General features: G+C 40.8%; 1 protein-coding gene across 2 annotated transcripts in view; it reads left to right on the top strand.

Moving 5' to 3' along the window:
* Window positions 1-18,941, top strand: part of mrm1 (mitochondrial rRNA methyltransferase 1 homolog (S. cerevisiae)) — a 32,339-nt gene extending 13,398 nt beyond the window's left edge. Inside the window, exons 6-8 of one of the 2 annotated variants that reach the window (XM_073053443.1) lie at window positions 13,922-13,934; window positions 13,967-14,073; window positions 17,252-18,941. In XM_073053443.1, coding sequence (XP_072909544.1) covers window positions 13,922-13,934; window positions 13,967-14,027 — 74 coding nt within the window. In that variant the 3' untranslated portion in view covers window positions 14,028-14,073; window positions 17,252-18,941. Of the gene's footprint in view, window positions 1-13,921; window positions 14,074-17,251 lie in introns of those variants that run through there. The other variant, XM_073053445.1, reaches the window with a different exon arrangement.
* The last annotated feature ends 3,261 nt before the right edge of the window (window positions 18,942-22,202 follow it).

Below are 22,202 nucleotides of genomic sequence, written 5' to 3'. Positions count from 1 at the left end.
TTCCCCATCCCATCAGGCAAAAGATGCAAAAGCCTGAAAACACGTACCACCAGGCTCAGACACCTTCTATCCTGCTGCTGTAAGACTATTGAACGGTTCCAAGCACAATAAGATGGACTCTTGACCTCAATCTACCTCACTATGACCTTTCATCTTATTGTCTACCTGCAGTGCACTTTCTTTGTAACTGTAACACTTTAATCTGCACTCTGTTATTGTTTTATGTTATATTACCTCAATGCACGGTTGTAATGAATTGTTCTGTATGAACTATATAGAAGACAAGCTTTTCACTGTACCTGGGTATGTGTGACTTTAATTTACCAATTTACCAGTCTTTAGAGGTTCATACAGTGCATTTTTCCCAACAGATTTTAATTCAGAATCCTGCCTGCCTTCTACATTTTTACAATAACCATAATATGCATTACCTTATCAATATTAAATATTTAAATCAGGATCTACATTTTAACCACCTCCCACCTTATCACCTCATTTCCCACCCCCACTCACCCACCTTCCCCTCAGCTGGCTTCACCTATCACCTCTTATCTTATACACCTTCAGCTCCCGCCACCAACTTATTCTGGCTTCTTCCACCTTTCTTTCCAGTCCGAATGAAGGGTCTCAGCCCAAAACATCGAGTCTCTAGTCCTTAGATGCTGCTTGACCTGCTGAGTTCCAGCATTTTGTGTGTGTTACTCTGGATTTCTAGTATCACTGTCCAATTGATAATTGGTAAATCAGGTCAAAATGGTAAATTTGATCCAATGAAGAACATATCATTTAACAATATTAGCCATAAAAAATATTGTCCTTTGTCACATCTTTCGTTGTATGGAGAAATATCACTTCTTTGAACTTCTGGCTCCCATTTGAACATCGGTTTTGACCCTCTATCAACTGCACAGCTGGCAAATCTTTTACTTTCCTTTTTCCCAGGTTCTTGCTGTTTTCTATAAAGTTGTCCCTTTTCCCTAATTCAAATAATAATTTAATCAATGAACAGTTTAGTTCCGTAAGTCAAATATGTCAGATGAGACCCTCGAACGTTTATGTTGTCTAGGATAATAAATAGTTGAGGAATTTTAAGCTGGATTTTAGTATAGACTTCCCTCTAAGTGATTTTACAAGGTTGTACCTTTTGTATATTTGTATATTTTCCAGCTCGTGAATAGGAGGGAGGCTGACAAACCGATAAAACCTGACCAATGGCTCTATGTGTCATATACTTGCTGTTTTTTTTTTAGCCATTACTCCTTGGCTTTACCTGTGGATTGTTAGAGGTTCATACAGTGCAATTTTTCTCCACAGACTTCAATTCCGAATCCTGCCTGCCTTCTACATGTTTGGCAATTACCATAATAGGCATCACCATATCAATATTAAATAGTTAAATCAGGCTCAACCTTTTTTTTGAGGTTGCTGATACCAGTGCAGATTATTGTGTCATATGCAAGCTTAATATTCCCAGGACATTTTTGATTATTTGATAAAGAGTAACAGCCTTTTAAATCTTTGCCAGTTAGTCTTTGCAGGCATGTTTTGCTACTAATGATAACATTGTCCAATCTAACAAAATCATACCAAAGCTGTTCTTCACTTCCAATGCATATCCTATATTTTGAGGCATATTATGAAAGCTTCCTAATCATTTAGATAAGCTTTTTCTAACAGGCCTACTTTGTCATTTTAAGTGGTAATTTCCTTTTGAAAAACTCCTGCATACTAGTTCTTCCTCAAATGTTTGAATTGTCTTAGAGTCATCATTGTAGTTGTAAAATTATTAGTTCCTTCTCTGTCCTGTCTCCCTGGGGAAGAGAATTGATTTCTGATAGATATATCCCTTTTGCCTTTATCACAGTCAAGCATCAAGCTAATTCCTTAAGTCAGCCAAGGCAATGAGTGCAAATAAGTTGTTTGATCATAGTGCGAGGTTTCAGAAGAAAAATTGATCTTGCCCTGAGTTGACACGGATGCAGATCTGTCGGGAGTAGCTGGTTTTTCAGTTAACAGGAAATGTGATTGCCAAACTGACTGAAATCCACTACCTTAGAATAGAAAATGGATCCAAGTCTTCCTGTATTGTGATTCACATGGCTGCATCTTTACCTGGCAAGAAGCTACAAATGTGTTGAAGTAGTTTCTGTTAAAATTAAAAGGAGGCAATTATAATATTCAACTCACAATGAGGTTATTGGATCAGATAGCAATCAAAGAGAATATTGTTTCAAATCTTAAATTATTTAGTCAGAAAAGAATAGTTTAATAAGAATAAGTTTAGTACTTATGGAATTACTACTTTTTTTTAACCAGTTCTTGTCATTACTCAATGATATATTCAGGGATTGTCTGAGATACTAAGGGACCAAGATCTCACTGTCTTTGCTGAGGTAACTGATCTCATTCAAGGCAATAATAAAGAAATAGAATGGGGGGAAAAGGGGAGCATATGCAAAGATGGAAACAAAATGAGTTTTTCTTTGGGCCAATGCTTGAAGTCTATGTTAATTTATTCACCAAGGTGAATTTGGCAGAGACTGATCATTTCATCTGAGCATCAAAGGAAGATTTCTAGTAATTTATGTATATCTTGTTGCAGTATTTACTTTGTAAAAGCTATAGGGCTTATTTTTATGATTAGACGATGTCTCAGTGGTTGTGGTAGAGTGCTTGGTTTAAATCAAGGGATAAAGCAGGATTGGAACACTGATAATTCCACTTAGTCTCTCTTTGTTATCCACAAAAGCCAGCCATCTGATTGACATCTGGCAAGTTTCCCTAATCATTTCCACTGAACACCGTCATGTTTTTCTGTCAAACAGGGGTCACACATTTCACCTTTTTAAAAAAAACTCGAACATTATTTAAATGTATTCTAGCCAGGTGGGTAATGTGGTTATGAGAATGTTTAGTGCCCAACTTTGGTTGCTTTAAGGGCATTTTAAGAAATTAGACAGGAAGGAAAATAGCTCTCTTAAAGAACCTTATTGAATTTGAGTCAACTCACAAATTTACCAGATTTATTAAGTTCAGTTTTGGAATTTACCACAATGGACTTTTGACCTCCAACATGTGAATCACCATCTGTAACCACAGATTGGCCATTCCCTTACACATCCTAGTGATCGGTATCAGTACATATACATTTTTCTGAAAACAAAATAATGATGTACATCACAAACAGCTTCAAGTTATCCCTTAGTGCTTTACAGTCAATGAATTATTTTTGATGAGTAGTCACTGTTGTAGATGCTTCTTTGAATTTGTTGTTCATTTCTCTTTCGATCCTCATATAACTAAACCTTAAAGACAAAAAGCAATGCTTTATCAATATATTGATTATTCAGTGACTGTGAGTTGTGTTATCATTGTGCAAACTGAATACTCTGACAATTCCCATTTTCAATCCACTTTCAGCAGGTGAACACAAATCTATTGTAACTTCATTTATTTCAATCAATGATGGTCTTTTTAGTACAAAGGGTTGTTAAATATCTTTGAGAGTCACATTCTGGGGAGGTCTTTATGCATCATGTTCTCTGCTTTACAAGCACGATAGACCTAAGGTTATTATTTTCCTGACAATGAGCTGTGAGCCCATTTCATATATCTTAATTATGTATTTTACTGTCATTAACATTAATATCATCGAGTTACAGATGTAACAAATATAGTGATCAAGAAAAACTAGGGATCTTCATGTTTCTTCTCTATTTGTTTTTTATTCTCCATTCTTTTGGACTGTGGCAATTCCTGTTTTTTCAGTAAATCGACCCAAATGCCTTCATTTCAGCCTTAATCGTGAATATTGGCAACTTTTTCAGAATATCATAGACAAACCCATTTTGCAAGACCTTGCTGTTGAGTCCATGTGGTAGCCCGTGTAACGGCCACATCAAATTTAAAGAATTGTGCAGGCATCTTCCACTGCAGAGAACTTAAGAGTAGAAACAACTCATCCTCAGTATAGAAATTCTCAAATAAAAATCTTGCAGATTACTCTGTTGGTTCAGATTCAGGAAAGGAATTTGTGTTTTTGTTTTCTTCTCCCTGCCATTTAATGTGGGTTTTTTTCTTTGTTGCCTTTGGGATTGAAATTACCTGGGGAAGTTCCATGTCTTTTCTGTCTATTTACACAGTTTTCTGAATGATGAATTAAGCCAGTTTAACATACTGTGCAAAAATAACACTAAAACAATGCAGCATTCCCTCTGGTATTACACTGAAGTGTCAAAGTAGATTATTTAGTCAAACCTTGAAAAGTAGATTTAAGCGCACAAATCCTGAATTAGAGACAATGGTATTACTAACTAAAGTCATTAGTAGCAATCCAATTGCTGTCCCAGCTGCAAATAACTAATTTGCCACAAATGTTCTTCTGAGGACCTTCTGAGGTACAGCATATGTTCAGTTAATCTCCTGAGCTGGCTGGCGTATTACCTCAACGTGGGCCACAGTGGATCACTATAGGAGTTTGGGAATTTTGTGATGGTCTCTCAACCTGTTCCAATCAGAATGAATCAGAAAATAACAATGCGGAAAGTGCAAGTTGCAACAAACTCCATTCTAGTTGAACTTGCCTTACAATATTGTGCAGATTTTCTTCCACGTGCAATTAATGGAAGGAAGTTTCGATCCATTATTGGAGTAATATAGAGAAGGCTTAACCCTTCATCCTAGCATCTGATGAGGGAGTGCTTAATGCTGATTTTAGATGAAAAAATATTTTATTCCCTCTCATCTTAATAAGCAAAATAAAAGTAAATGAATGAAAATTATTTTTCTCATGCCATAACATTCATTTGTGTATACAATCTAATACCAATCTAAAGGCTGAAAAATACAGAGTCACAGCAAATTAGATTACTCATGCAGATAATTCTTATCTTTTTGGTTCTCCTTTCTTTCTACTGATTTTCTCCCACAGTGAAAATACTCATCCTGTACAGATTTACAAGTGTAATAAAAGCAAAACCATTTCAAAGCAAGATTATACTTATACAGTTAATTATAGTTTTCTCATAACAAATCATATTTTCATTGCCTTGATGCATTACTTCAAGGCATCACCCTCAGAAATATTTCTGTTGTAATATCATTTAATCTGCAGACTGAAATGGTTGATTAGCAGAAATCTGTTTGCTTTTCAAAGCATGAATCTTAGCACAAGATTTTCAAAGCTACTTTGATTCCTAAAGTGGAGTGAAAGAAAAAATTATTTTTTATAGGGGAGAATGTTGCTATAGCAGTAAAAAACAAGGGAAGGGAGATTTCTGCTGGCAGATATTCCTAGTCAATTAGTGAGTGTATTCAAGAATTAAGAACATTGATGATTCCATTTAAATACTAATTAGAGGAAATTTTACTTTGTATGCAAATCATTGACAAGTAATGACCTTAACCTTCCGTAGATGGGCTAGAGCCATTTACAAACTTCTTGTGGTTCTGAATCAGTCTGTACCCTAGAATTGTTAACCCACCATCCACACTCCTCAGGAAACTTGAGCTTATCCTAACCCTTGCTGCTCATACTCAGGATGTCCTGTTCACCCATCAGTCATCCACATCAGTTAAAGTTCTGGCATTTCGATTTTAATAACCATATAACAATTACAGCACAGAAATAGGCCATCTCGGCCCTTCTAGTCTGTGCTGAACGCTTACTCTCACCTAGTCCCACCGACCTGCACTCAGCCCATAACCCTCCATTCCTTTCCTGTCCATATACCTATCCAATTTTTTTTTTAAATGACAGTCGAACCTGTCTCTACCACTTCTGCTGGAAGCTCATTCCACACAGCTACCACTCTCTGAGTAAAGAAGTTCCCCCTCGTGTTACCCCTAAACTTTTGCCCCCTAACTCTCAACTCAAGTCCTCTTGTTTGAATCTCCCCTACTCTCAATGGAAAAAGCCTATCCACGTCAACTCTCTCTATCCCCTTTTTTTAAAAACCTGAATCAGGATTTCTGTCCTTTTAAATCTTCTGCAATTCACTGCCTGACGTCACACGCCTGCACAGTCCCGCCTCTCCTAACCCCGATGAGAAAAAAAATGAAAATGTCTCCCGCAGCACTCCCTTTCTGATTCTCAGACTTCCTTCTCCAAATTCAAATGTCTGCATCACGTCCTTTCTTGGTCTTATATCTCCATACTTTTGTAAGATCTACTAGTGTTATCAATTGCCACTGTTGCAAATATACACTTTCATTTGTTGAGTGGAAAAGGTGTCAAGTTTCAAGTTTCTGGGTGACAACATCTCTGAAGATGTGGCCTGGACCCAACATATTGATGCAATTTAAAAAGAAGACACACCAAAGTTTATATTTCATTAGGAGTTTGAGGAGATTTGGTATGTCACTAAAAACTGCAGCAAATTTTGTGTACCATGGAGAGCATTTAACTGGTTGCATCGCCATCTGGTATGGAGGGGCCACTGTACAGAATCAGAAACATAGCTTACTCCCATATCGGAGACTTGGCTCACACCGGATACGTTGTTAACACCCAAAAGGCATCATGATGCACAGTGTGGACTGAACTGCTGATTCGTAGACGGCAAAAGGTGGGGGTCTGTTTCATGATAAACTCTTCGTGGTGCTTGGATGTAGTGGTTTTGAGGCACTCTTGTTACCCTGATTTGAAACACCAAGTGATCAAGTGTAACTGTTCTACTTACCAAGAAAGTTCTCCATGATCGTGACCACAGTTTACATACCGCCAAAGCTGATGTTAATCAGGCACTCGAGATATTGAATGCTGCCATTACCAAGAAAGAAATAGCCCACTCCGACAGATTTCAAATCATAGTCGGGGACTTCAATCAGTCTTGTTTGAAGAAATCTCTGCCAAATTATCATCAGCACCAGGGATTCCAACATACTCAACCACCACTATACTACGATAAAGAGTGTCTACTGTTCCATGCCTAGACTGCATTTTGGAAAATTAGTATTTGCTGTCCTTCTCCGACCTGCATACGTGCAGAGGCTAAAGAGCAAAACTCCAATGATGAGGACAACAAGGAGATGGTCATGGGAGGCAGTGGAGTGGCTATGGGATTGCTTTCAGTTGGTGGACTGGGTCATGTTCTAGGATTCAGAATCATCTTCAGTCGGATGCCCTGGATGAACCATGAGCTCCACAATCTGCTGTGGGCCAGAGCAGTACATTCAGATCTGCTGACCAAGTAAGATGCAAGATGTCCAGGTATGATCTCTGGAAAGCCACCTCATGTCCAAATTGCCTATTCCAGACCAAACCTGAATCACTGAAGGATGCTCGACAACTGTGGTAGGGCTTGAATGCCGTTACCCCTTACAAAGTGACAACAATGCTTTGCTCCCAGATGAGCTCAACACCTTCTATGTTCGATCAGAACGTGGAGGATTCTTCACAAACTCCAAAAGACCTGATGACCCTGTGATTTCAGTCTCTGAAGCCAACGTGAGAGCATCCTTCAGGAAGCTGAACCCATGGAAAGCAACCGGCCCAGATGGGGTATCTGGCCGAGTACTGAAGACCTGTGCTGATCAGCTAGCCGGAGTATTCACTGGTATCTTTAACCTCTTGCTTCGGCAGTCTGAGTGCCAACCCGCTTCAAGCAGACTTCAATTATCCTGGTGTCTAAGCAGAACGTGGTAACCTGCCTCGGTGATTGTCACCCAGCAGCACCTACATCCGGTGTGATGAAGTGCTTTGAGAGGTTGGTGAAGAAACTTCAACTCCTGCCTGAGGAATGACTTGGATCCACTCCAGCATGCCTACCAGCACAACAGGCCGATAACAGATGCCATTTCAATGGCCCTTCACTCAACCCTGGAACATATGGACAGGCCAGTGGCGTACATCAGGATGCTCTTTATCGACTACAGCTTGGCATTCATACTATCATCCCTTCAAAATGGGGATCGATAAGCTTCAAGACCTTGGCCTCAGTACCCCCTTGTGCAATTGGATCCTTGATTTCCTCACTGGTAGACCGAGTCATTTCAGATTGGCAACAACATCTCCTCCACAATCTCCAACAGCGCAGGTGCACCACAAGGCAGTTGCTTAGCCCACTGCTCTACCCACTTTATACTTATAACTGTAAGGCTAAGCACCACTCCAATGCCATATTTAAGTTTATTGATGACACCATTGTCATTGGCTGAATCAAAGCTGGTGATGAAGCAACATACAGGACGGGGATTGAAAATCCAGCCTAGTGGTGGCGCAACAACTTCTTATTCAATATCAGGGACTGACTGTTGACTTCAAGGGAAGGAAAACCAGAGGTCCATGAGCCTATTCTTATCGGGTTGCGTAGAGGTGGAGTGGGTCAACAACTTTAAATTCCTTTGTGTTATCATTTAAGAGGATCTGTCCTTCATAAGTGCAATTATGAAGACAGCAGAGCCGTGCCTCTACTTCCTTAGAAGTTTGGGAATATTCCGCATGACATCTAAAACTTTGATAAACTTCTATGGATGTGTGATAGAGAGTATTTTGACTGGTTACATCATGGCCTGATATGGCAACACCAATACCCTTGAATGGAAAATGTTACAAAAAGTTGTGAATATGGCCCGGTCTATCATGGACAAAACCCTCCCCACCACCGTGCACATCTACACAGAGCGCTGTTGCATGAAAACACCATCCACCATCAAGGGCCCCCACCACCCATCCTCTCTTTGGATGTTAGAAGAAACCTCTTCTCCTTATTTTTAAAGACACCCTTTAAAATGTACCATTTTGATCAATATGTTCCAATATTTCTTTATGATTGTGTGAATTTTTATTTTGTAAAATAACTTGTATCATTTTGCTATACTAAAGATGCTATATAAATGGTAATTGCTACAACAGAGAAAAGAGGTAAAACCACACAAATATATACATAAAAGCTAATTAACTGCTCAAGAAAATGCGTAATTTTGAGATAGAAAGTTTGAAGATACATATAATTGAAGCTCTCCTCACAATAGTGGTCCAAAAATTACTTCATTACATTTTAATGACATTAAAACAGTTGTGTGTCACCCTAATGATTTTTGTTCCCCAAGTTCCACAAGTTCTATAAAAATCCCGCCTGGAAATTGTGATCTTGGCAACTAGCTTTTAAAAGGATATACCTCAAATGCAGCAGCATTCTTTAGCTGCTGGGAAGATCTGATACCTAAAGGATGATGGGAAGGGCTTGGAGAGTGCTCCTTGGTTGTCAGAGGGCTGTACCTGGACTGGCTGGTGAAGAATCAGATAAGGAAGGTTGACAATTAAGCTGTAAACTAATTGTGCATTATTATTGATATTATTTGGGGGAAATTACACTAAAATTTCTAATGCTGACCTAACTGACTGATTTCCCGCCTGGTACTAAGAGACAGGGAAGAAGATTCCCACCACTAAGGACATCTTTCCCTCTCTACCCCTCTCTGCTTTTCGCAGGGATCCTTCCCTTCATGACTGCCTGGTCCACACGTCCCTCCCCACAGATCTCCCGCCTGGCACTTATCCCTGCTAGCGTAAGTGCTACACCTGTCCCTACACCTCCTCTCTTACCACCATTCAGGGCCCCAAACAGTCCTTCCAGGTGAGGCAACACTTCACTTGTGAGTCTGTTGGGGTCATCTATTGCATCTGGTGCGGCCTCCTCTACGTCGGCGAGACCCGACGCAGATTGGGGGACTGCTTCGTCGAGCACCTCCGCTCCATCTGCCACAACAGACAGGATCTCCCAGTTGCCACCCATTTCAACTCTGCTTCACATTCCCATTCAGATATGTCCATACATGGCCTCCTCTACTGCCATGATGAGGCCAAACTCAGGTTGGAGGAACAACATCTCATATACCGTCTGGGCAGTCTCCAGCCCCTTGGTATGAACATCGAATTCTCCAACCTCCAGTAATTCCCTCCCTCTCCCTTCCCCCATCCCACCTTCACTCTGTCTCCTCTTCTAGCTGCCTATCACCTCTCATGACTCTGCCTTCTTCTACTACTCATAGTGCTTTCCCCTTAGATTCCTTCTTCACCTCTCCTGCCTATCCCCTCCCTGCTTCTCCTCCCCCACCCCTTGATCTTTCCTCTGATTGGTTTTCTACCCTCCCCCTACCTTCTTTATAGGGCCCCCTGCCCCCTCCTTCTTCAGTCCTGCCGAAGGGTCTCAACCCGAAACGTTGACTGCTTTCAATGGATGCTACCCGACCTGCTGAGTTCATCCAGCTTTTTTGTACGTTCTGATTTGCCCACAGCATCTGCAGTGTACTTTGTGTTTGAAGAAGTTTCTGAACTGTTCCACTCCAGGTGAGACCTATTTTCAGCTACACAGTACTTTTCAGAGTTGTGCAAAGGCCCAATAGTACTTGTCCCAGTAGTACTATAGAATTCCCACACAACACAACATCACAGGATAGTGTTCAAAGCAATTACAGAGAGGGAAATAGTCATAACATTATTGCTACTGGAAACTCTTGAAGGAAGTGTTAGCTTCAAGAGTTTTGTCAGTAAATTCTTTTTGCCTTCTCTCTTCTTTACGCCGACATAGTGCTGATTTCTAGCCACTCATTTAGTTCTCCTAAATAGCCAATATGACACATTAATGACTCAAGCCTTACTGTTGAAAGCTTATTTCACTATTGTACTGTTACATACCATGTGGATATCTTGTGACTGTCACATGACCATGGTGTAATTAAGTCTCTGCTGGGCATGATGTAATGGTCTTGTGATGGTGGAGTGATGTAATTTCCAGCCAATGTGAGGTCACATGATGTAATTTTCCCAGCAGTGAGAGGTCATGTGATGGCCTGTTTCAACAGCTATAAAAGGGGAAAGGCCTGCGGTGATGCAGGTCAGTCCATGGCTTGATTCGTCAGTAACTCCGTTATGCTGTGTGTGCGTCTTATGACGCATGTTTTGTTTTAAAGTGGAGTTTTACTTTCTATTGTAAGTTGTGCCGGCAGATTTTAAAACCACTGCCAGTTTTGATTCCTACCTTTGTAGTCCAGTTGGAGAGTGAAGAATTTATTGAAGTACGGAAAACTCAAAGGATCGAGAAAAGTTGGTGTTGTCGGCGGTAAAACAGGTTCGACCTTATTTAATCTTCATTCGGAAGGAATTAGTAACCTGCATCCGAGGTAGTCCCTGTTAAAGAGCAGAAAGTGCTGGAGCAGGATCTCGCCAAGGAAAGGCCAATGCCTTTAAGCTGTTTTATTTCCTTCATCGTAAATCCTTCAGGCAAGGCATATTTCAGCTGGGATCAGCAGTAACGTCACGTCATCGAGGAATTCGTTACTTCAGGAAAGTCTCTCCTAATTGACTGTAAATCATTTGGACTTCTACATTTACCACTTTTAAGAACTGCGTTCGCATTTATCACTTTAAGAACCGTTTGAGTTGCCGTATAGCAGTTAACTTCCGGTTAAGTTAGTCATTTGTTTACTTTTGGTTTTTTTGAGCAGTGTTTAATAAATGTTTTATTTGTTTATAAAAGCCTGTCTCAATTCTATATTCATTGTTGATATAACAGTACAAATAATTATGTCTTATTTCCTCAGCTTTATCTTGCCACCAATAAGTAATGTGTGCTATTTCCGGTTAACTTTTGAGATGTTAGTATATTAACGCTCATAATGTACATGCTGGAACAGAACCACTGAGCAAAACAGAGACTTTACTGCTAAAATTTTAGTCTACTTGTAGATCAGAATCAGGTTTGATATCACCGGTATATGTTGTGAGATTTGTTAACTCTGTGGCAGCAGTACAATGCAATAACCAATAATAGAGAAAAAACTGTGAATTCCAGTAAGTGTATGTCTATCTATCTATGTAATAGTTACCTTAAATATAGTGCAAAAAATAGAAATAAAAATATACTATGTGTACCTGCAGTCAGCTTATAAAACAGTACTTTGGTAGGTTTTCTTGTTCTTTTGTGATACCAGCTCCAGTGTGGTCCCTGTAGCACTGTCACTGTCACTTTCTCTCTGGGGGTGCCTCTTTCAAGCTGCTGTGGCTGGGCAGTGATCAGGAATAGATACCTCGGTTGAATTACAAACCCACCAACTACACCCCTCCGCCACCTCATCTCTGCCTGCCAGGTCCAATTAGAACACTGTTGACTTCTGGTGAAGGGCCTTGGCCTGAAATGCCAACTGTTTATTCCCCTCCATAGAAGTTCCCTGACCTGCTGAATTCTTCCAGCATTCTGTGTATTGCTCTGGATTTCCAGCAACTGTAGAATCTCTTGTGTTTACTATTACGGGTGCCTTACTGTTATCTGTTCTGCTCAGTGATGTTTCCTTGTGTTTCTGGAATCTTCCATTGTGCTATGAAGGAAGGATAGTATTGACAGCAGTGTTTTTCAACTATTGATATAAAACACCGTGTACATCATAGAGGCAATAAATTTCTTGGCTTTCTAAAGATGATTGATACTAATGTTACTGAAAAATACTTATATAGTGCTTATAATTTACCACAATTTCAGATTTAATTTAAAGTGATGTCTATTAATATTATAATATGCTGGTTTGGAAGAGCCAATGCTGTTAGTGATGCAGTAAAAAGTACATTTCTAGACATATTGAAATGAAGGAAATATGTAATCAATGAAGCAGTACACCATTATATGTAATACAGTTTGCTTTTTCTTTTTCTGTTCAGCTATTATTTGCTTTGTAAATGATTGTATTTATTTCTAAGTTTCTATTTACCCATTATATTTTGCTGTTTTAATGGTTAAAACATACATAGACTGTAGAACAGTAATGTTTCTAGCAGGAGGAGAAAAGAAAATATTGATTTTGCTAGGCTAACCTTCAAAATATCCCATCCATTTCTTTATCATGTTTCAGAAGCTAATAGTTTTGCATCCCTTTTGCTGCAAGGAATTCAGGCTATTTTTTTTAAACCTGCCCTTGAGTGGTAATCTTTTACACAAATAACATCACCTTCATGGGGGGCAAACTTGCCAAAGGAGGGAAAGAATCATGGGACGGGAGGCCTCAGGAGAAAGAAAGGGGGGGAGCTAAGGGGGGGACGGAAGTTAGAGAAGTCAATGTTGGAGATCCACTGGCCACACATTTTAATTCCACGTCCCATTCCCATTCTGATATGTCTATCCATGGCCTCCTCTATTGTCAAAATGAATCCATACTCAGGTTGGAGGAACAACACCTTATACACCGGCTGGGTAGCCTCCAACCTGATGGCATGAACATTGACTTCTCTAACTTCCGTCAATGGCCCTCCTCCCCTTCTTACCCCATCCCTGACATATTTAGTTGTTTGCCTGTTCTCCATCTCCCTCTGGTGCTCCCCCCCCTCCTTTCTTTCTCCTGAGGCCTCCCGTCCCATGATCCTTTCCCTTCTCCAGTTCTGTATCACTTTCGCCAATCACCTTTCCAGCTCTTAGCTTCATCCCACCCCCTCCGGTCTTCTCCTATCATTTCGCATTTCCCTCTCCCCCCACTACTTTCAAATCTCTTACTATCTTTCCTTTCGGTTAGTCCTGACGAAGGGTCTCGGCCCAAAACGTCGACAGCGCTTCTCCCTATAGATGCTGCCTGGCCTGCTGTGTTCTACCGGCATTTTGTGTGTGTTGTTGTTTCAATTTCCAGCATCTGCAGATTTCCTCGTATCAACTATTCAATATATTTCTTGCGATTAACATTCTAAACTTTAAACCCTTACTGTTAAAAATGAATATTTTATTCAGAAAAATAACTTTTGTGTATTTACAATCTAAGTAAAATCCTTAAAGATCTCACCAAGACCCCACACCAACCCATCCCCTCGTACTTCTATAACTCTCCAGAATGCTGGAAATAATAAGCTTCCCCTTAAGAATCTGTGGAGGAAATAAGGTTACTTTTTCAGATCAGAGCTTTCATTAGTGCTAGTAAAATTTAGGAATGTTTTAATTTTCAGAGGAGATTCGGGAGTGGAGAGAACAAAAGGAGGATCCGCGATGAGGTGGAGACCAGAAGGAACAGAACATCGCCAGTGGTGGTGGTTACTGGCTGAGGGGGTGTGATAAAGTCCATTCACAGATGATATGTCCATAGGAGATAATAAGAAAGGTGAGAGAAAGATAAAACGGTGCTGGGGTTTGAAAAACAAAATATAGTTTACTGGAAATCTGCAACAAAAGAATGTTATAACTGTTCAGAGGACCACCGAGTATCTATAGAGAGAAAAATGGTGTTGATGATACAGGTTGTGGGCCTCGGCCGTTCTGGTAAGGCCAAAAATGCATATTATCTGAAATTATTTAATTTGGTGTTCAATCCCGAAGCTGTAATATGCCAAGTTATGAAGTTAGCAGCAGAATAAAAGAAACACAAAGCCCAGAGTCACCCTTGTACACTGAACGGATGTTTTCTGCAAAGTGCAGAGTAGATAGCATTGTGAGCACTGAATGCAATACCTTAAATTAGAAGATATCCAAGTGAATTTCTGCTTCTCCTGGAAAGGGTGTTGGAGTCCCTGGATGGTGGAGAGAAAACTAGTCTATTTTCCCTAGGGTAGCTATGGCTTAATACCAGTTTATTTTCCCTAGGATAGGAGTGGCAAATATGTCCATTAAAAGGACATACTTTTAATGTGGTTGGAGGAAAGTATAGGGTGAACGGTAGGGGTAGGTTTCTGTACACAAAGAATGGTAAATGCATGGAACATATTGCCGGGGTGGTGGGTGGGTGCAGATGCATAAGGACATTTAAGAATCTTAGATAGACACATGGATAAAAGAAAAAAAATGGAGGTCTATGTGGGATTGAAGGGTTAGATTGATTTTGGAGTAGGTTAAAAGGTTGGCAGAACTTCGTGGGCCAAAGGGCCTGCACTGTGCTGTACTGTTCTATGTTCTAAATCGTGATGAGGGAATATGGAATCAGGACAGAAATTCAAGTGCAGAAATGGTCATCATTAGAACAGATACAATGAGTAGACAGTCATAAACATGAGAAAATCTGCAGATGCTGGAAACCCAAAGCGCCACACACAAAACGTTGGGCAATTCAACAGGTCAAGCAGCATTTATGGAGAAGAATAAACAGAAGACGTTTCAGGCTGGGTCCCTTCAGGATTGACAAGGAAGGGGGAAGACACCCGAATAAAAAGGTGAGGGGAGGAGGAAAGAAGCAAGCTGGAAGGTGAAAAAGGCCAAGGGCTGGAGAAGCAGGAGTCTGATAGGAGAGGAGGGTGGACCACAGGAGAAAGGGAAGGAGGAGGGGATCCAGGAGGAGGTAATAGAAAGTTGAGAAGAGGTAAGAGGCTGGAGTGAGGAATAGAAGAAGAGGAGAGGGGAAGGGATTTTTTTTTTACCATAAGGAGAAATCTATATTCATGCCATCAGGTTGGAGGGCATCCAGATGGAATATAACGTGTTGCTCCTCCACCTTCAGGGCGGCCTCATCTCGCCACAAGAGGAGGCCATGGATCGGCATGTCAGAACGGGAATGGGAATCAGAATTAAAATGTTTGCCCACTGGGAAGTCCTTTTAGTGACGGACGGTGCAATACTGCTCGACAAAGCCTTCCACAATTTACAAAGGGTCTCACCAATGTAGAGGAGGCCACATCTGGAGCACCAGACACAATAGACAACCCCAGCAGATTTGCAGGTGAAGTGTCACCTCACCTGGAAGGACTGCTTGGAGCCCTGGATGGGGGGCGAGGGAGGAGGCGTATGGACAGGTGTAGCACATAGGCCTCTTGCAGGAATAAGTACCATGGGGAGAGTCCTTACTAGGGGCAGCATGGGAGGAGGAATAGTACAGGAAGCATGGGAATCCATGTCTTACAGTGAATATTGCTCATTAATCTATCCACAGAGAAGGAGACAGAGGAGTCGAGTGAAATCAGAAACGGGCAAATGTGCAAGTGGGAGCAGAGTTTAGTCCCAGTGCTTTAACATACCAAGCCAGAGTTTGCTTTAAGCTTCATTGGGACAAGTGTTAGAAGTCAAAGACGAAGTTAGTTGCAGAATGAAAGCTGCAGCATGATACTGAAACATCTGATTCTGCGCAAAATGAGTTCAGGGAGTCAGCCTGAATAGGACTGAAACAAGAAGTGATCCATTAACAGGTGATTTTCTGTTATTTCTGCCACCTTCAATCACTATAAAATTCACGATTCAAGTTTGCCATGTTCGCATGTACACTGACACGTTCAGTGAAATGCGTCATTTGTATTAACAACCATCACAGCCAAGGGTGAGCCGGGGGCAGCCCGCAAGTGTCGCCACATGTTCTGACACCCACATAGTGTTCCCACAATGCTCGACAGAACACCATAAGCAACCATCAACAAAACAACAACAGCAACTCAAGCCTCATTCCTCCCTCCCACCCATGCACATACACAGTCCTTTAACCCCAGGACAGGCCTCCAGTGGACATGGACTCAGGCCTGCAGACACCAGGCTTCGATCTCCACACCACTACCCCCTCGCCCCAGCAGATAATATATCTTCAAGTCCCTTTCATTGAGTTCCATCAAAGATTTTCTGGTTCACTTTACTATCTCCATCACACCTATTCCATTCTCACAGCACCTTTTTATGCAACCACAGGAAATGCAAAAACCTGACCTTTAACACCACCTTTCTCACCATCCAGGACCAACTTAGTTATCACTAAGTAGCGTCTCCTACCACAGACCAACCGAACAGCAGTTGGGTGACCATTGTACAGACACATCCAGTCAATCAATAGAAGTGACCCACACTCACTTTAATTCTCCATACTGTTCTTATTCTATCTCTCTACCTTTGACCTTCTTCAGTTCTGGCAAAACTCAGCATATGCTTGAGGAACATCGTCTCATCTTCTCACTCAACGGACCTTGAAACTCATTCTTCAACAATTTCAGGTTGCAAGCCTCTGCATGCTTAACAACTGGGCCCTTCCAAGGAAAGGTCATCAAACTATCACTTTATCTCAATTTTCTTTCTCCACAGATGCTACCTGACATGCTGAATACTTCCAACATTCACCATTTTATTTTAAATTTCCAGCAGGGCAGTGTTTTGTATCTCACAATACCAGTATCTTTTATTTATCCTTTCCTCTGTCCTCTTCTATTTCCTTCTATTCCATTCAGTCTCTCTTGCTCTTCCCACTGCAGACTCTTTCCCCTTGGTTTCTCTATACTATCCTCTTTACTCCCAATCAAAGCATGTTTGATTCCAAATTTTACTTAGTTCTAATAAAAGCTCATTGGCCTTAATTGTTATCTCTGCTTTTGTCTCCACAGATACTGGCCAACCACTGCTCCTGCCATCTTCTTAGGGAAGAGTCTTCCATCACTGGGATCAACACCATTTAAATTACTTGTGCTGGGCACGTGGAGTTGGCTTGATTTGCAAGCATTTCTCTATTTCAGCTGCCTGCCTCTTCTGCAGGCTCATCATTTGGTGTATGAAAGGCAGAAGTGATGCTGTGGCACCAGTGCAGAAAAGGCAGAACATAGAACCCCCATGAGTCCAGGAACTGAGAAATTCGACAATTCTTTCAAACTGAGATCCCTTCATGGAAATTAGGAACAGCCAATTAAAATGGGAGTGCAAGAATCTTACTAATTTGGTGTGTGCAATGTCATTTGGGCCTCTCAAAATCCAATCTTACATCATGAGAGATGGAAGTGGGTAAGGCTGGCCAGCAGAGCTCTGGTGAAGCTGTTTAGGCCTGTACAGTGGACACAATAGGTTACAGAAACATTGAACTCCTGACATACCATCCACTTTGGATAATGGAGACGGGAGGTCATCAATGGCCTATGCTCCACTGGGAGCTAAGAGCTCAAGAAGAAGAAAGAATGACATCTGGAATTCCTTTTACAGTACATTGGAAGAAAGGAATACAGGGCAATTTATTCACATGCTTGTTTTGCTGACTTCCTGTGCATTACTTGGATTGGGATTTTTGTATCCTTTAATTACTTTTGTTTCTAAAGAACTTTTTCCTCAGGAACATTGTCCGCCTCTCTCACAGGACCATTTTGTTTTGGTTCTTCTCCTTATTGATCAAGCTATCTACCTCTTGTACCATTAATTAAGGTTGTAAATGCAGTGCCACCACGGGTGCGGTCATTTATTGGATCTGAGGGACGTAATGCATTTAAAACTAAAATAGCTGTGGGCAGGAAAAAGTAGCTTTGATTGCAACCGAGTCCAGCGGTAACAAGCTGAATCTGTATTTGCGTCTGTCAGGGGGTGGGCGGAAGAGAGAGAAAAAGGCGAGAATGAAAGTGTATGAAAACAAACGGTGATAGCTATTCATTCATTACAGTCTGTCTTTCCTTACCTGAATAAACGACACCACTGGGTAAAGTTTGCTATTCTCTGGTTGTAATGTGATAATAGCACTTTGTAAATGTAATCAACCTTGGGTCTTGTTAGTTCCACAGGTGCAATTAACACTACCATCTGCTAAGCTGTGATTAATGGTGTTTACAAATAGGCTACAACATGTTAAATATTGTTGTACTCTTCTCCCTCACTTTCTAGTGGAAAGGGCAGAAGAGTTTAGCATTTTCCCGGTGGAGGGTACACTGTGGGCTTCTGCTAATTAGCAAAATATTTCTTTGTTGTAATTATGGAAACTATCATTAAACTCTGTACCAGCTGTAATGTTGGCAAGGTCAATGCAGAGGTCAAACCAACTAGTAGGGATTTGATATAACCTGTGTCTTGTCACTAATTGATGAATATGGATAAAGCTCTGTGTGAAATGTGACTTTTGGTAGGTTTAAAAAAAACATACATCTTTTATTTTACCAACCCTTCTATTTGGTAATCAACATGGTGTTAATGTTCTCAGTTCTTTTTTTTATCATGTATCTAGAATCCACAGTGTACTGTCCTTATAATTGTATTTGGCCACAAATCGGAGGGTGGACAATTAAAGAAATTTGACCCTTCTCTTAAGAAAAGAGAAGTGTTTCATATATTTTAAACACAAGAGATTCTGCAGATGCTGGAAATCCAAAGCAACTTCCACAAAATGCTGGAAGAACTCAGCAGGTCAGGTGATATCCATGGAAATGAAGAAGCAGTTGACATTTTGGGCAGAGACTCTTCTTCAGAGTATATTCTTGCAAGTATATATCCGGTCGAAGTACACAAGATGGACCATGCAGTTGGCAGTATGTACATCAAACCAGTTAAAGAGTAAAATGGGAAATTTTAAAGCATCAGCAGTCAAAAACTTATTGTTATGATCTGAAATAATCCATGGAAAAGATAAATGTGTGGAAAGCTATATGATAGATATAATTAGTATTGAAAATTGACATCATACTCAGATTGAGTATGATATACATCAAATTGACATCGTAAAGCTGCGAATGACAAGAGCAGAGTCAAGATGGGATTAATCATTTTCCTTGCTGAGCAGACATCAGAACTACTAAGACATTATGACATCACTGTCTGCCTCATCATCCCAATTTTCTTCTTTTCATTTCTATTTCCTGACCTATTCCATGTTATAATATGCATTATTCAAATTGGTTTGCTTTGTGCTTCGTCTGGATCCAGTTTAATGGGCCCAAGGTGGACTTCGTCACTTGTGCTCTTCAGTGGGTCTGCCTGATTTGCATTATGTAGATATGTGTGTGTGTGTGTGTGTGAGAGGATGGCTGATGGTTGGAGGTGAGTGTCAGATTTACAGGCAGCTGCAATCTGTGCTGCATACTTTGAAGTGGGAAAAGTTGAGAGAGGATTTGCTCTTCAAAATAATAACACTAGACAAAATAGGTACATTTATTTTCACTGCAAAGTAATTGAGGACAAGAGGCAGCAATGTCAAGGTAAACACTTGAAGCGTAAATGGGGAGAGGAGAAGGAATTTTTTTAAAGACAGACTTATTGGAATATGAAAAATACTGTTGCAAGTGGTAGTTGACAATAAATTGAATGCATCTTTCAAAAAGGTACTGGATAATTAAAGCAAGAAATATGCAGCGGAGGGGGGATGGTGCTGAGGGGTGAAAGGGCAGGGAGCCTGTAAGATTAGTTTAATGGAAACCAAGTAAATGGGACATAAAATAAACTCACATTTAGCACAGTTTCAATAATAAATCCCATTGCTGAGGTCAATTACTATGTTTATGTTATACTCATCAACATGAACATCTAGACTGTCCTGAATGAGTCAGGAACTGAGAACCAAAGGCATGGATAAAAAGTGATGGCCAAAATAACTGGTGATGACCCGAGGGGAAAAAAATGATCTGAAAGGATGGAGTGAGCGGGTCGAGTTAACTCTTTCCAAGATGGTACTTGAACACGCAAAAGTTGCAGAGCTGTGAAGACAGAGGAGAGGAGGTAGCGGATTATAGCCAGATGGCTAGAGATTAATGGTCATGCTTCTACTGGAAAATTTACACTTGTCACATATACATCATCAGCTTCAATATTCAAGATTAAGGTTATCGTCTATGGGAAAGAGTAAACAATCAACGTTTCAGGCTGGGACCCTTCGTCAGATCCTCCAGCATTTTGTGTGGTTTTCCAGCATCTGCAGTTTTTCTTGTGTTCAAGGTTATCATCATTATTGTCATTTGTATCGGGGTGCAGTGACATATTTGCCTTTTGTACCATTCATGTAGATCAGTTCATTGCAACAGTACGTTGAGGTACAAAGTAAAACAATAACAGAGTGCAGAATGAAGTGTTCAGTACAGAGAAAGGGCAGTGCAAATGGACAATAAGATGCAAGTTCATAATGGGTTAGGGTGTGAGGTCAAGACTCCATTTTATTGTACTAGGACTCATTCAATAGTCTTTAGGATAAAAGCTGTCCTACGTGCTTTCAGGCTTTTGTGTCTTCTACCTGACTGGGGGTGGGGGGAAGAGAAGAGAGAATGTCTGAAGTGGGTGGGACCTTTGATAATGCTGGCACTTTTACTGAGACAGCAAGAAGTGTAGACCATGGAGGGGAGGCTGTCTTCTCTGATGTGCTGACCTGTGTCCACAACTCTCTGCAGTTTTTTTTGCGGCCTAGGTCAAAGTACTTGCCATACCAAATCATGAAGCATCCAGTGAGGTGCTTTCTGTGGTGTATTGCAGACATCCCACCTCTCCTGAGGTTCTGGGAGTCTCCCGCATATTGATAGCAGCTCCCTGACGCCCGTAAGTTATATACAATATCCCGAAAATTGATTTTTTTTTTAGAACAAGCGAGCAAGAGGGAAAGAGAGAGATAGAGAGAGCGAGTGATAGACGTAACGAGAGAGTGGCAGAGAGAGCATCCTGATTGGTCTCTCTTTGTGCTAAGTAGACCTATCAGTTTTCTCTGTGGGTGGGCTTTACAGTCGACCTCTCTCTCTCTTTCATTGTCCATCAGTTCAGTTCAGTGTCCTGCAGCGCCATGGCAGAGTGTTCCAAAGAAGGAAAATATAAAATGTACTTCACCCCAGACTACACTGAAGTGTACCCCTGCCTAATAGGGGTAAAAAAATAATGACAGTTTTGCTCGCTGCACTGTTTGCAACAGTGACTTATGTCTCAACTAACCTTGAAGGACTGGTGCCAAACTACAAAAGTTTGTCAGTTGGTGAGTTCTGGGGGAAGCTGTTCAAAGTAAAATCTGTGAGCACAGGGCAGTTGAGATTCAAAGAGCTCTGCCAGTTGATGAAGCTGCTTTTGGTGCTGCCAAATTGTAATTGTGATGTGGAAAGGGCATTCAGCATGGTGTGTCACATTAAGACAGAATTCAGAAGTCAGCTGTCTCACAAAACACTTGTGAATCTGATGTCTTGCAAAATTAACAAATTCATTGACACAGACTGCTGTGAGGTTGAGACTTCCGGCAAAATGCTCAAATCTGCCAAGCAAGCCACGTCACAGTACAAGGAAAGTTTGCAAAAGAAATAGAAAAGCTACTTGTATTAGCATTTAGCTATTAGCATTGAGACTGCCAACAAAATACTCAACAAGGAATATACTGTGTGTGTGTGTAAATAGTTTCAATATGTGATCAAATAAATTATTGTGTTCATTCATAATCAAATGTCCTGTATACATACACCCTTGGAGGTCAACCGGTGGGAGGGGGGAATGGTTTTGCGGGTGGCGGGGGATGGTGGTGCTACCTCCGTGAAATGAGTTTTTTCAGGGTGGGATGTCTGGGATTCATTAAAATTGATGAGGGTCAAGGGGGACATGCCAAATTTCTTTAGCTTCCTGAGGAAGTAGAGGAGC

The sequence above is a fragment of the Hemitrygon akajei genome, chromosome 8 (genome assembly GCF_048418815.1).
Source record: "Hemitrygon akajei chromosome 8, sHemAka1.3, whole genome shotgun sequence".
Classification (NCBI taxonomy): Eukaryota; Metazoa; Chordata; class Chondrichthyes; order Myliobatiformes; family Dasyatidae; genus Hemitrygon; species Hemitrygon akajei.
Note: the sequence above shows the minus strand (reverse complement) of the source record. Positions and strands in the feature narration are given on the sequence as shown.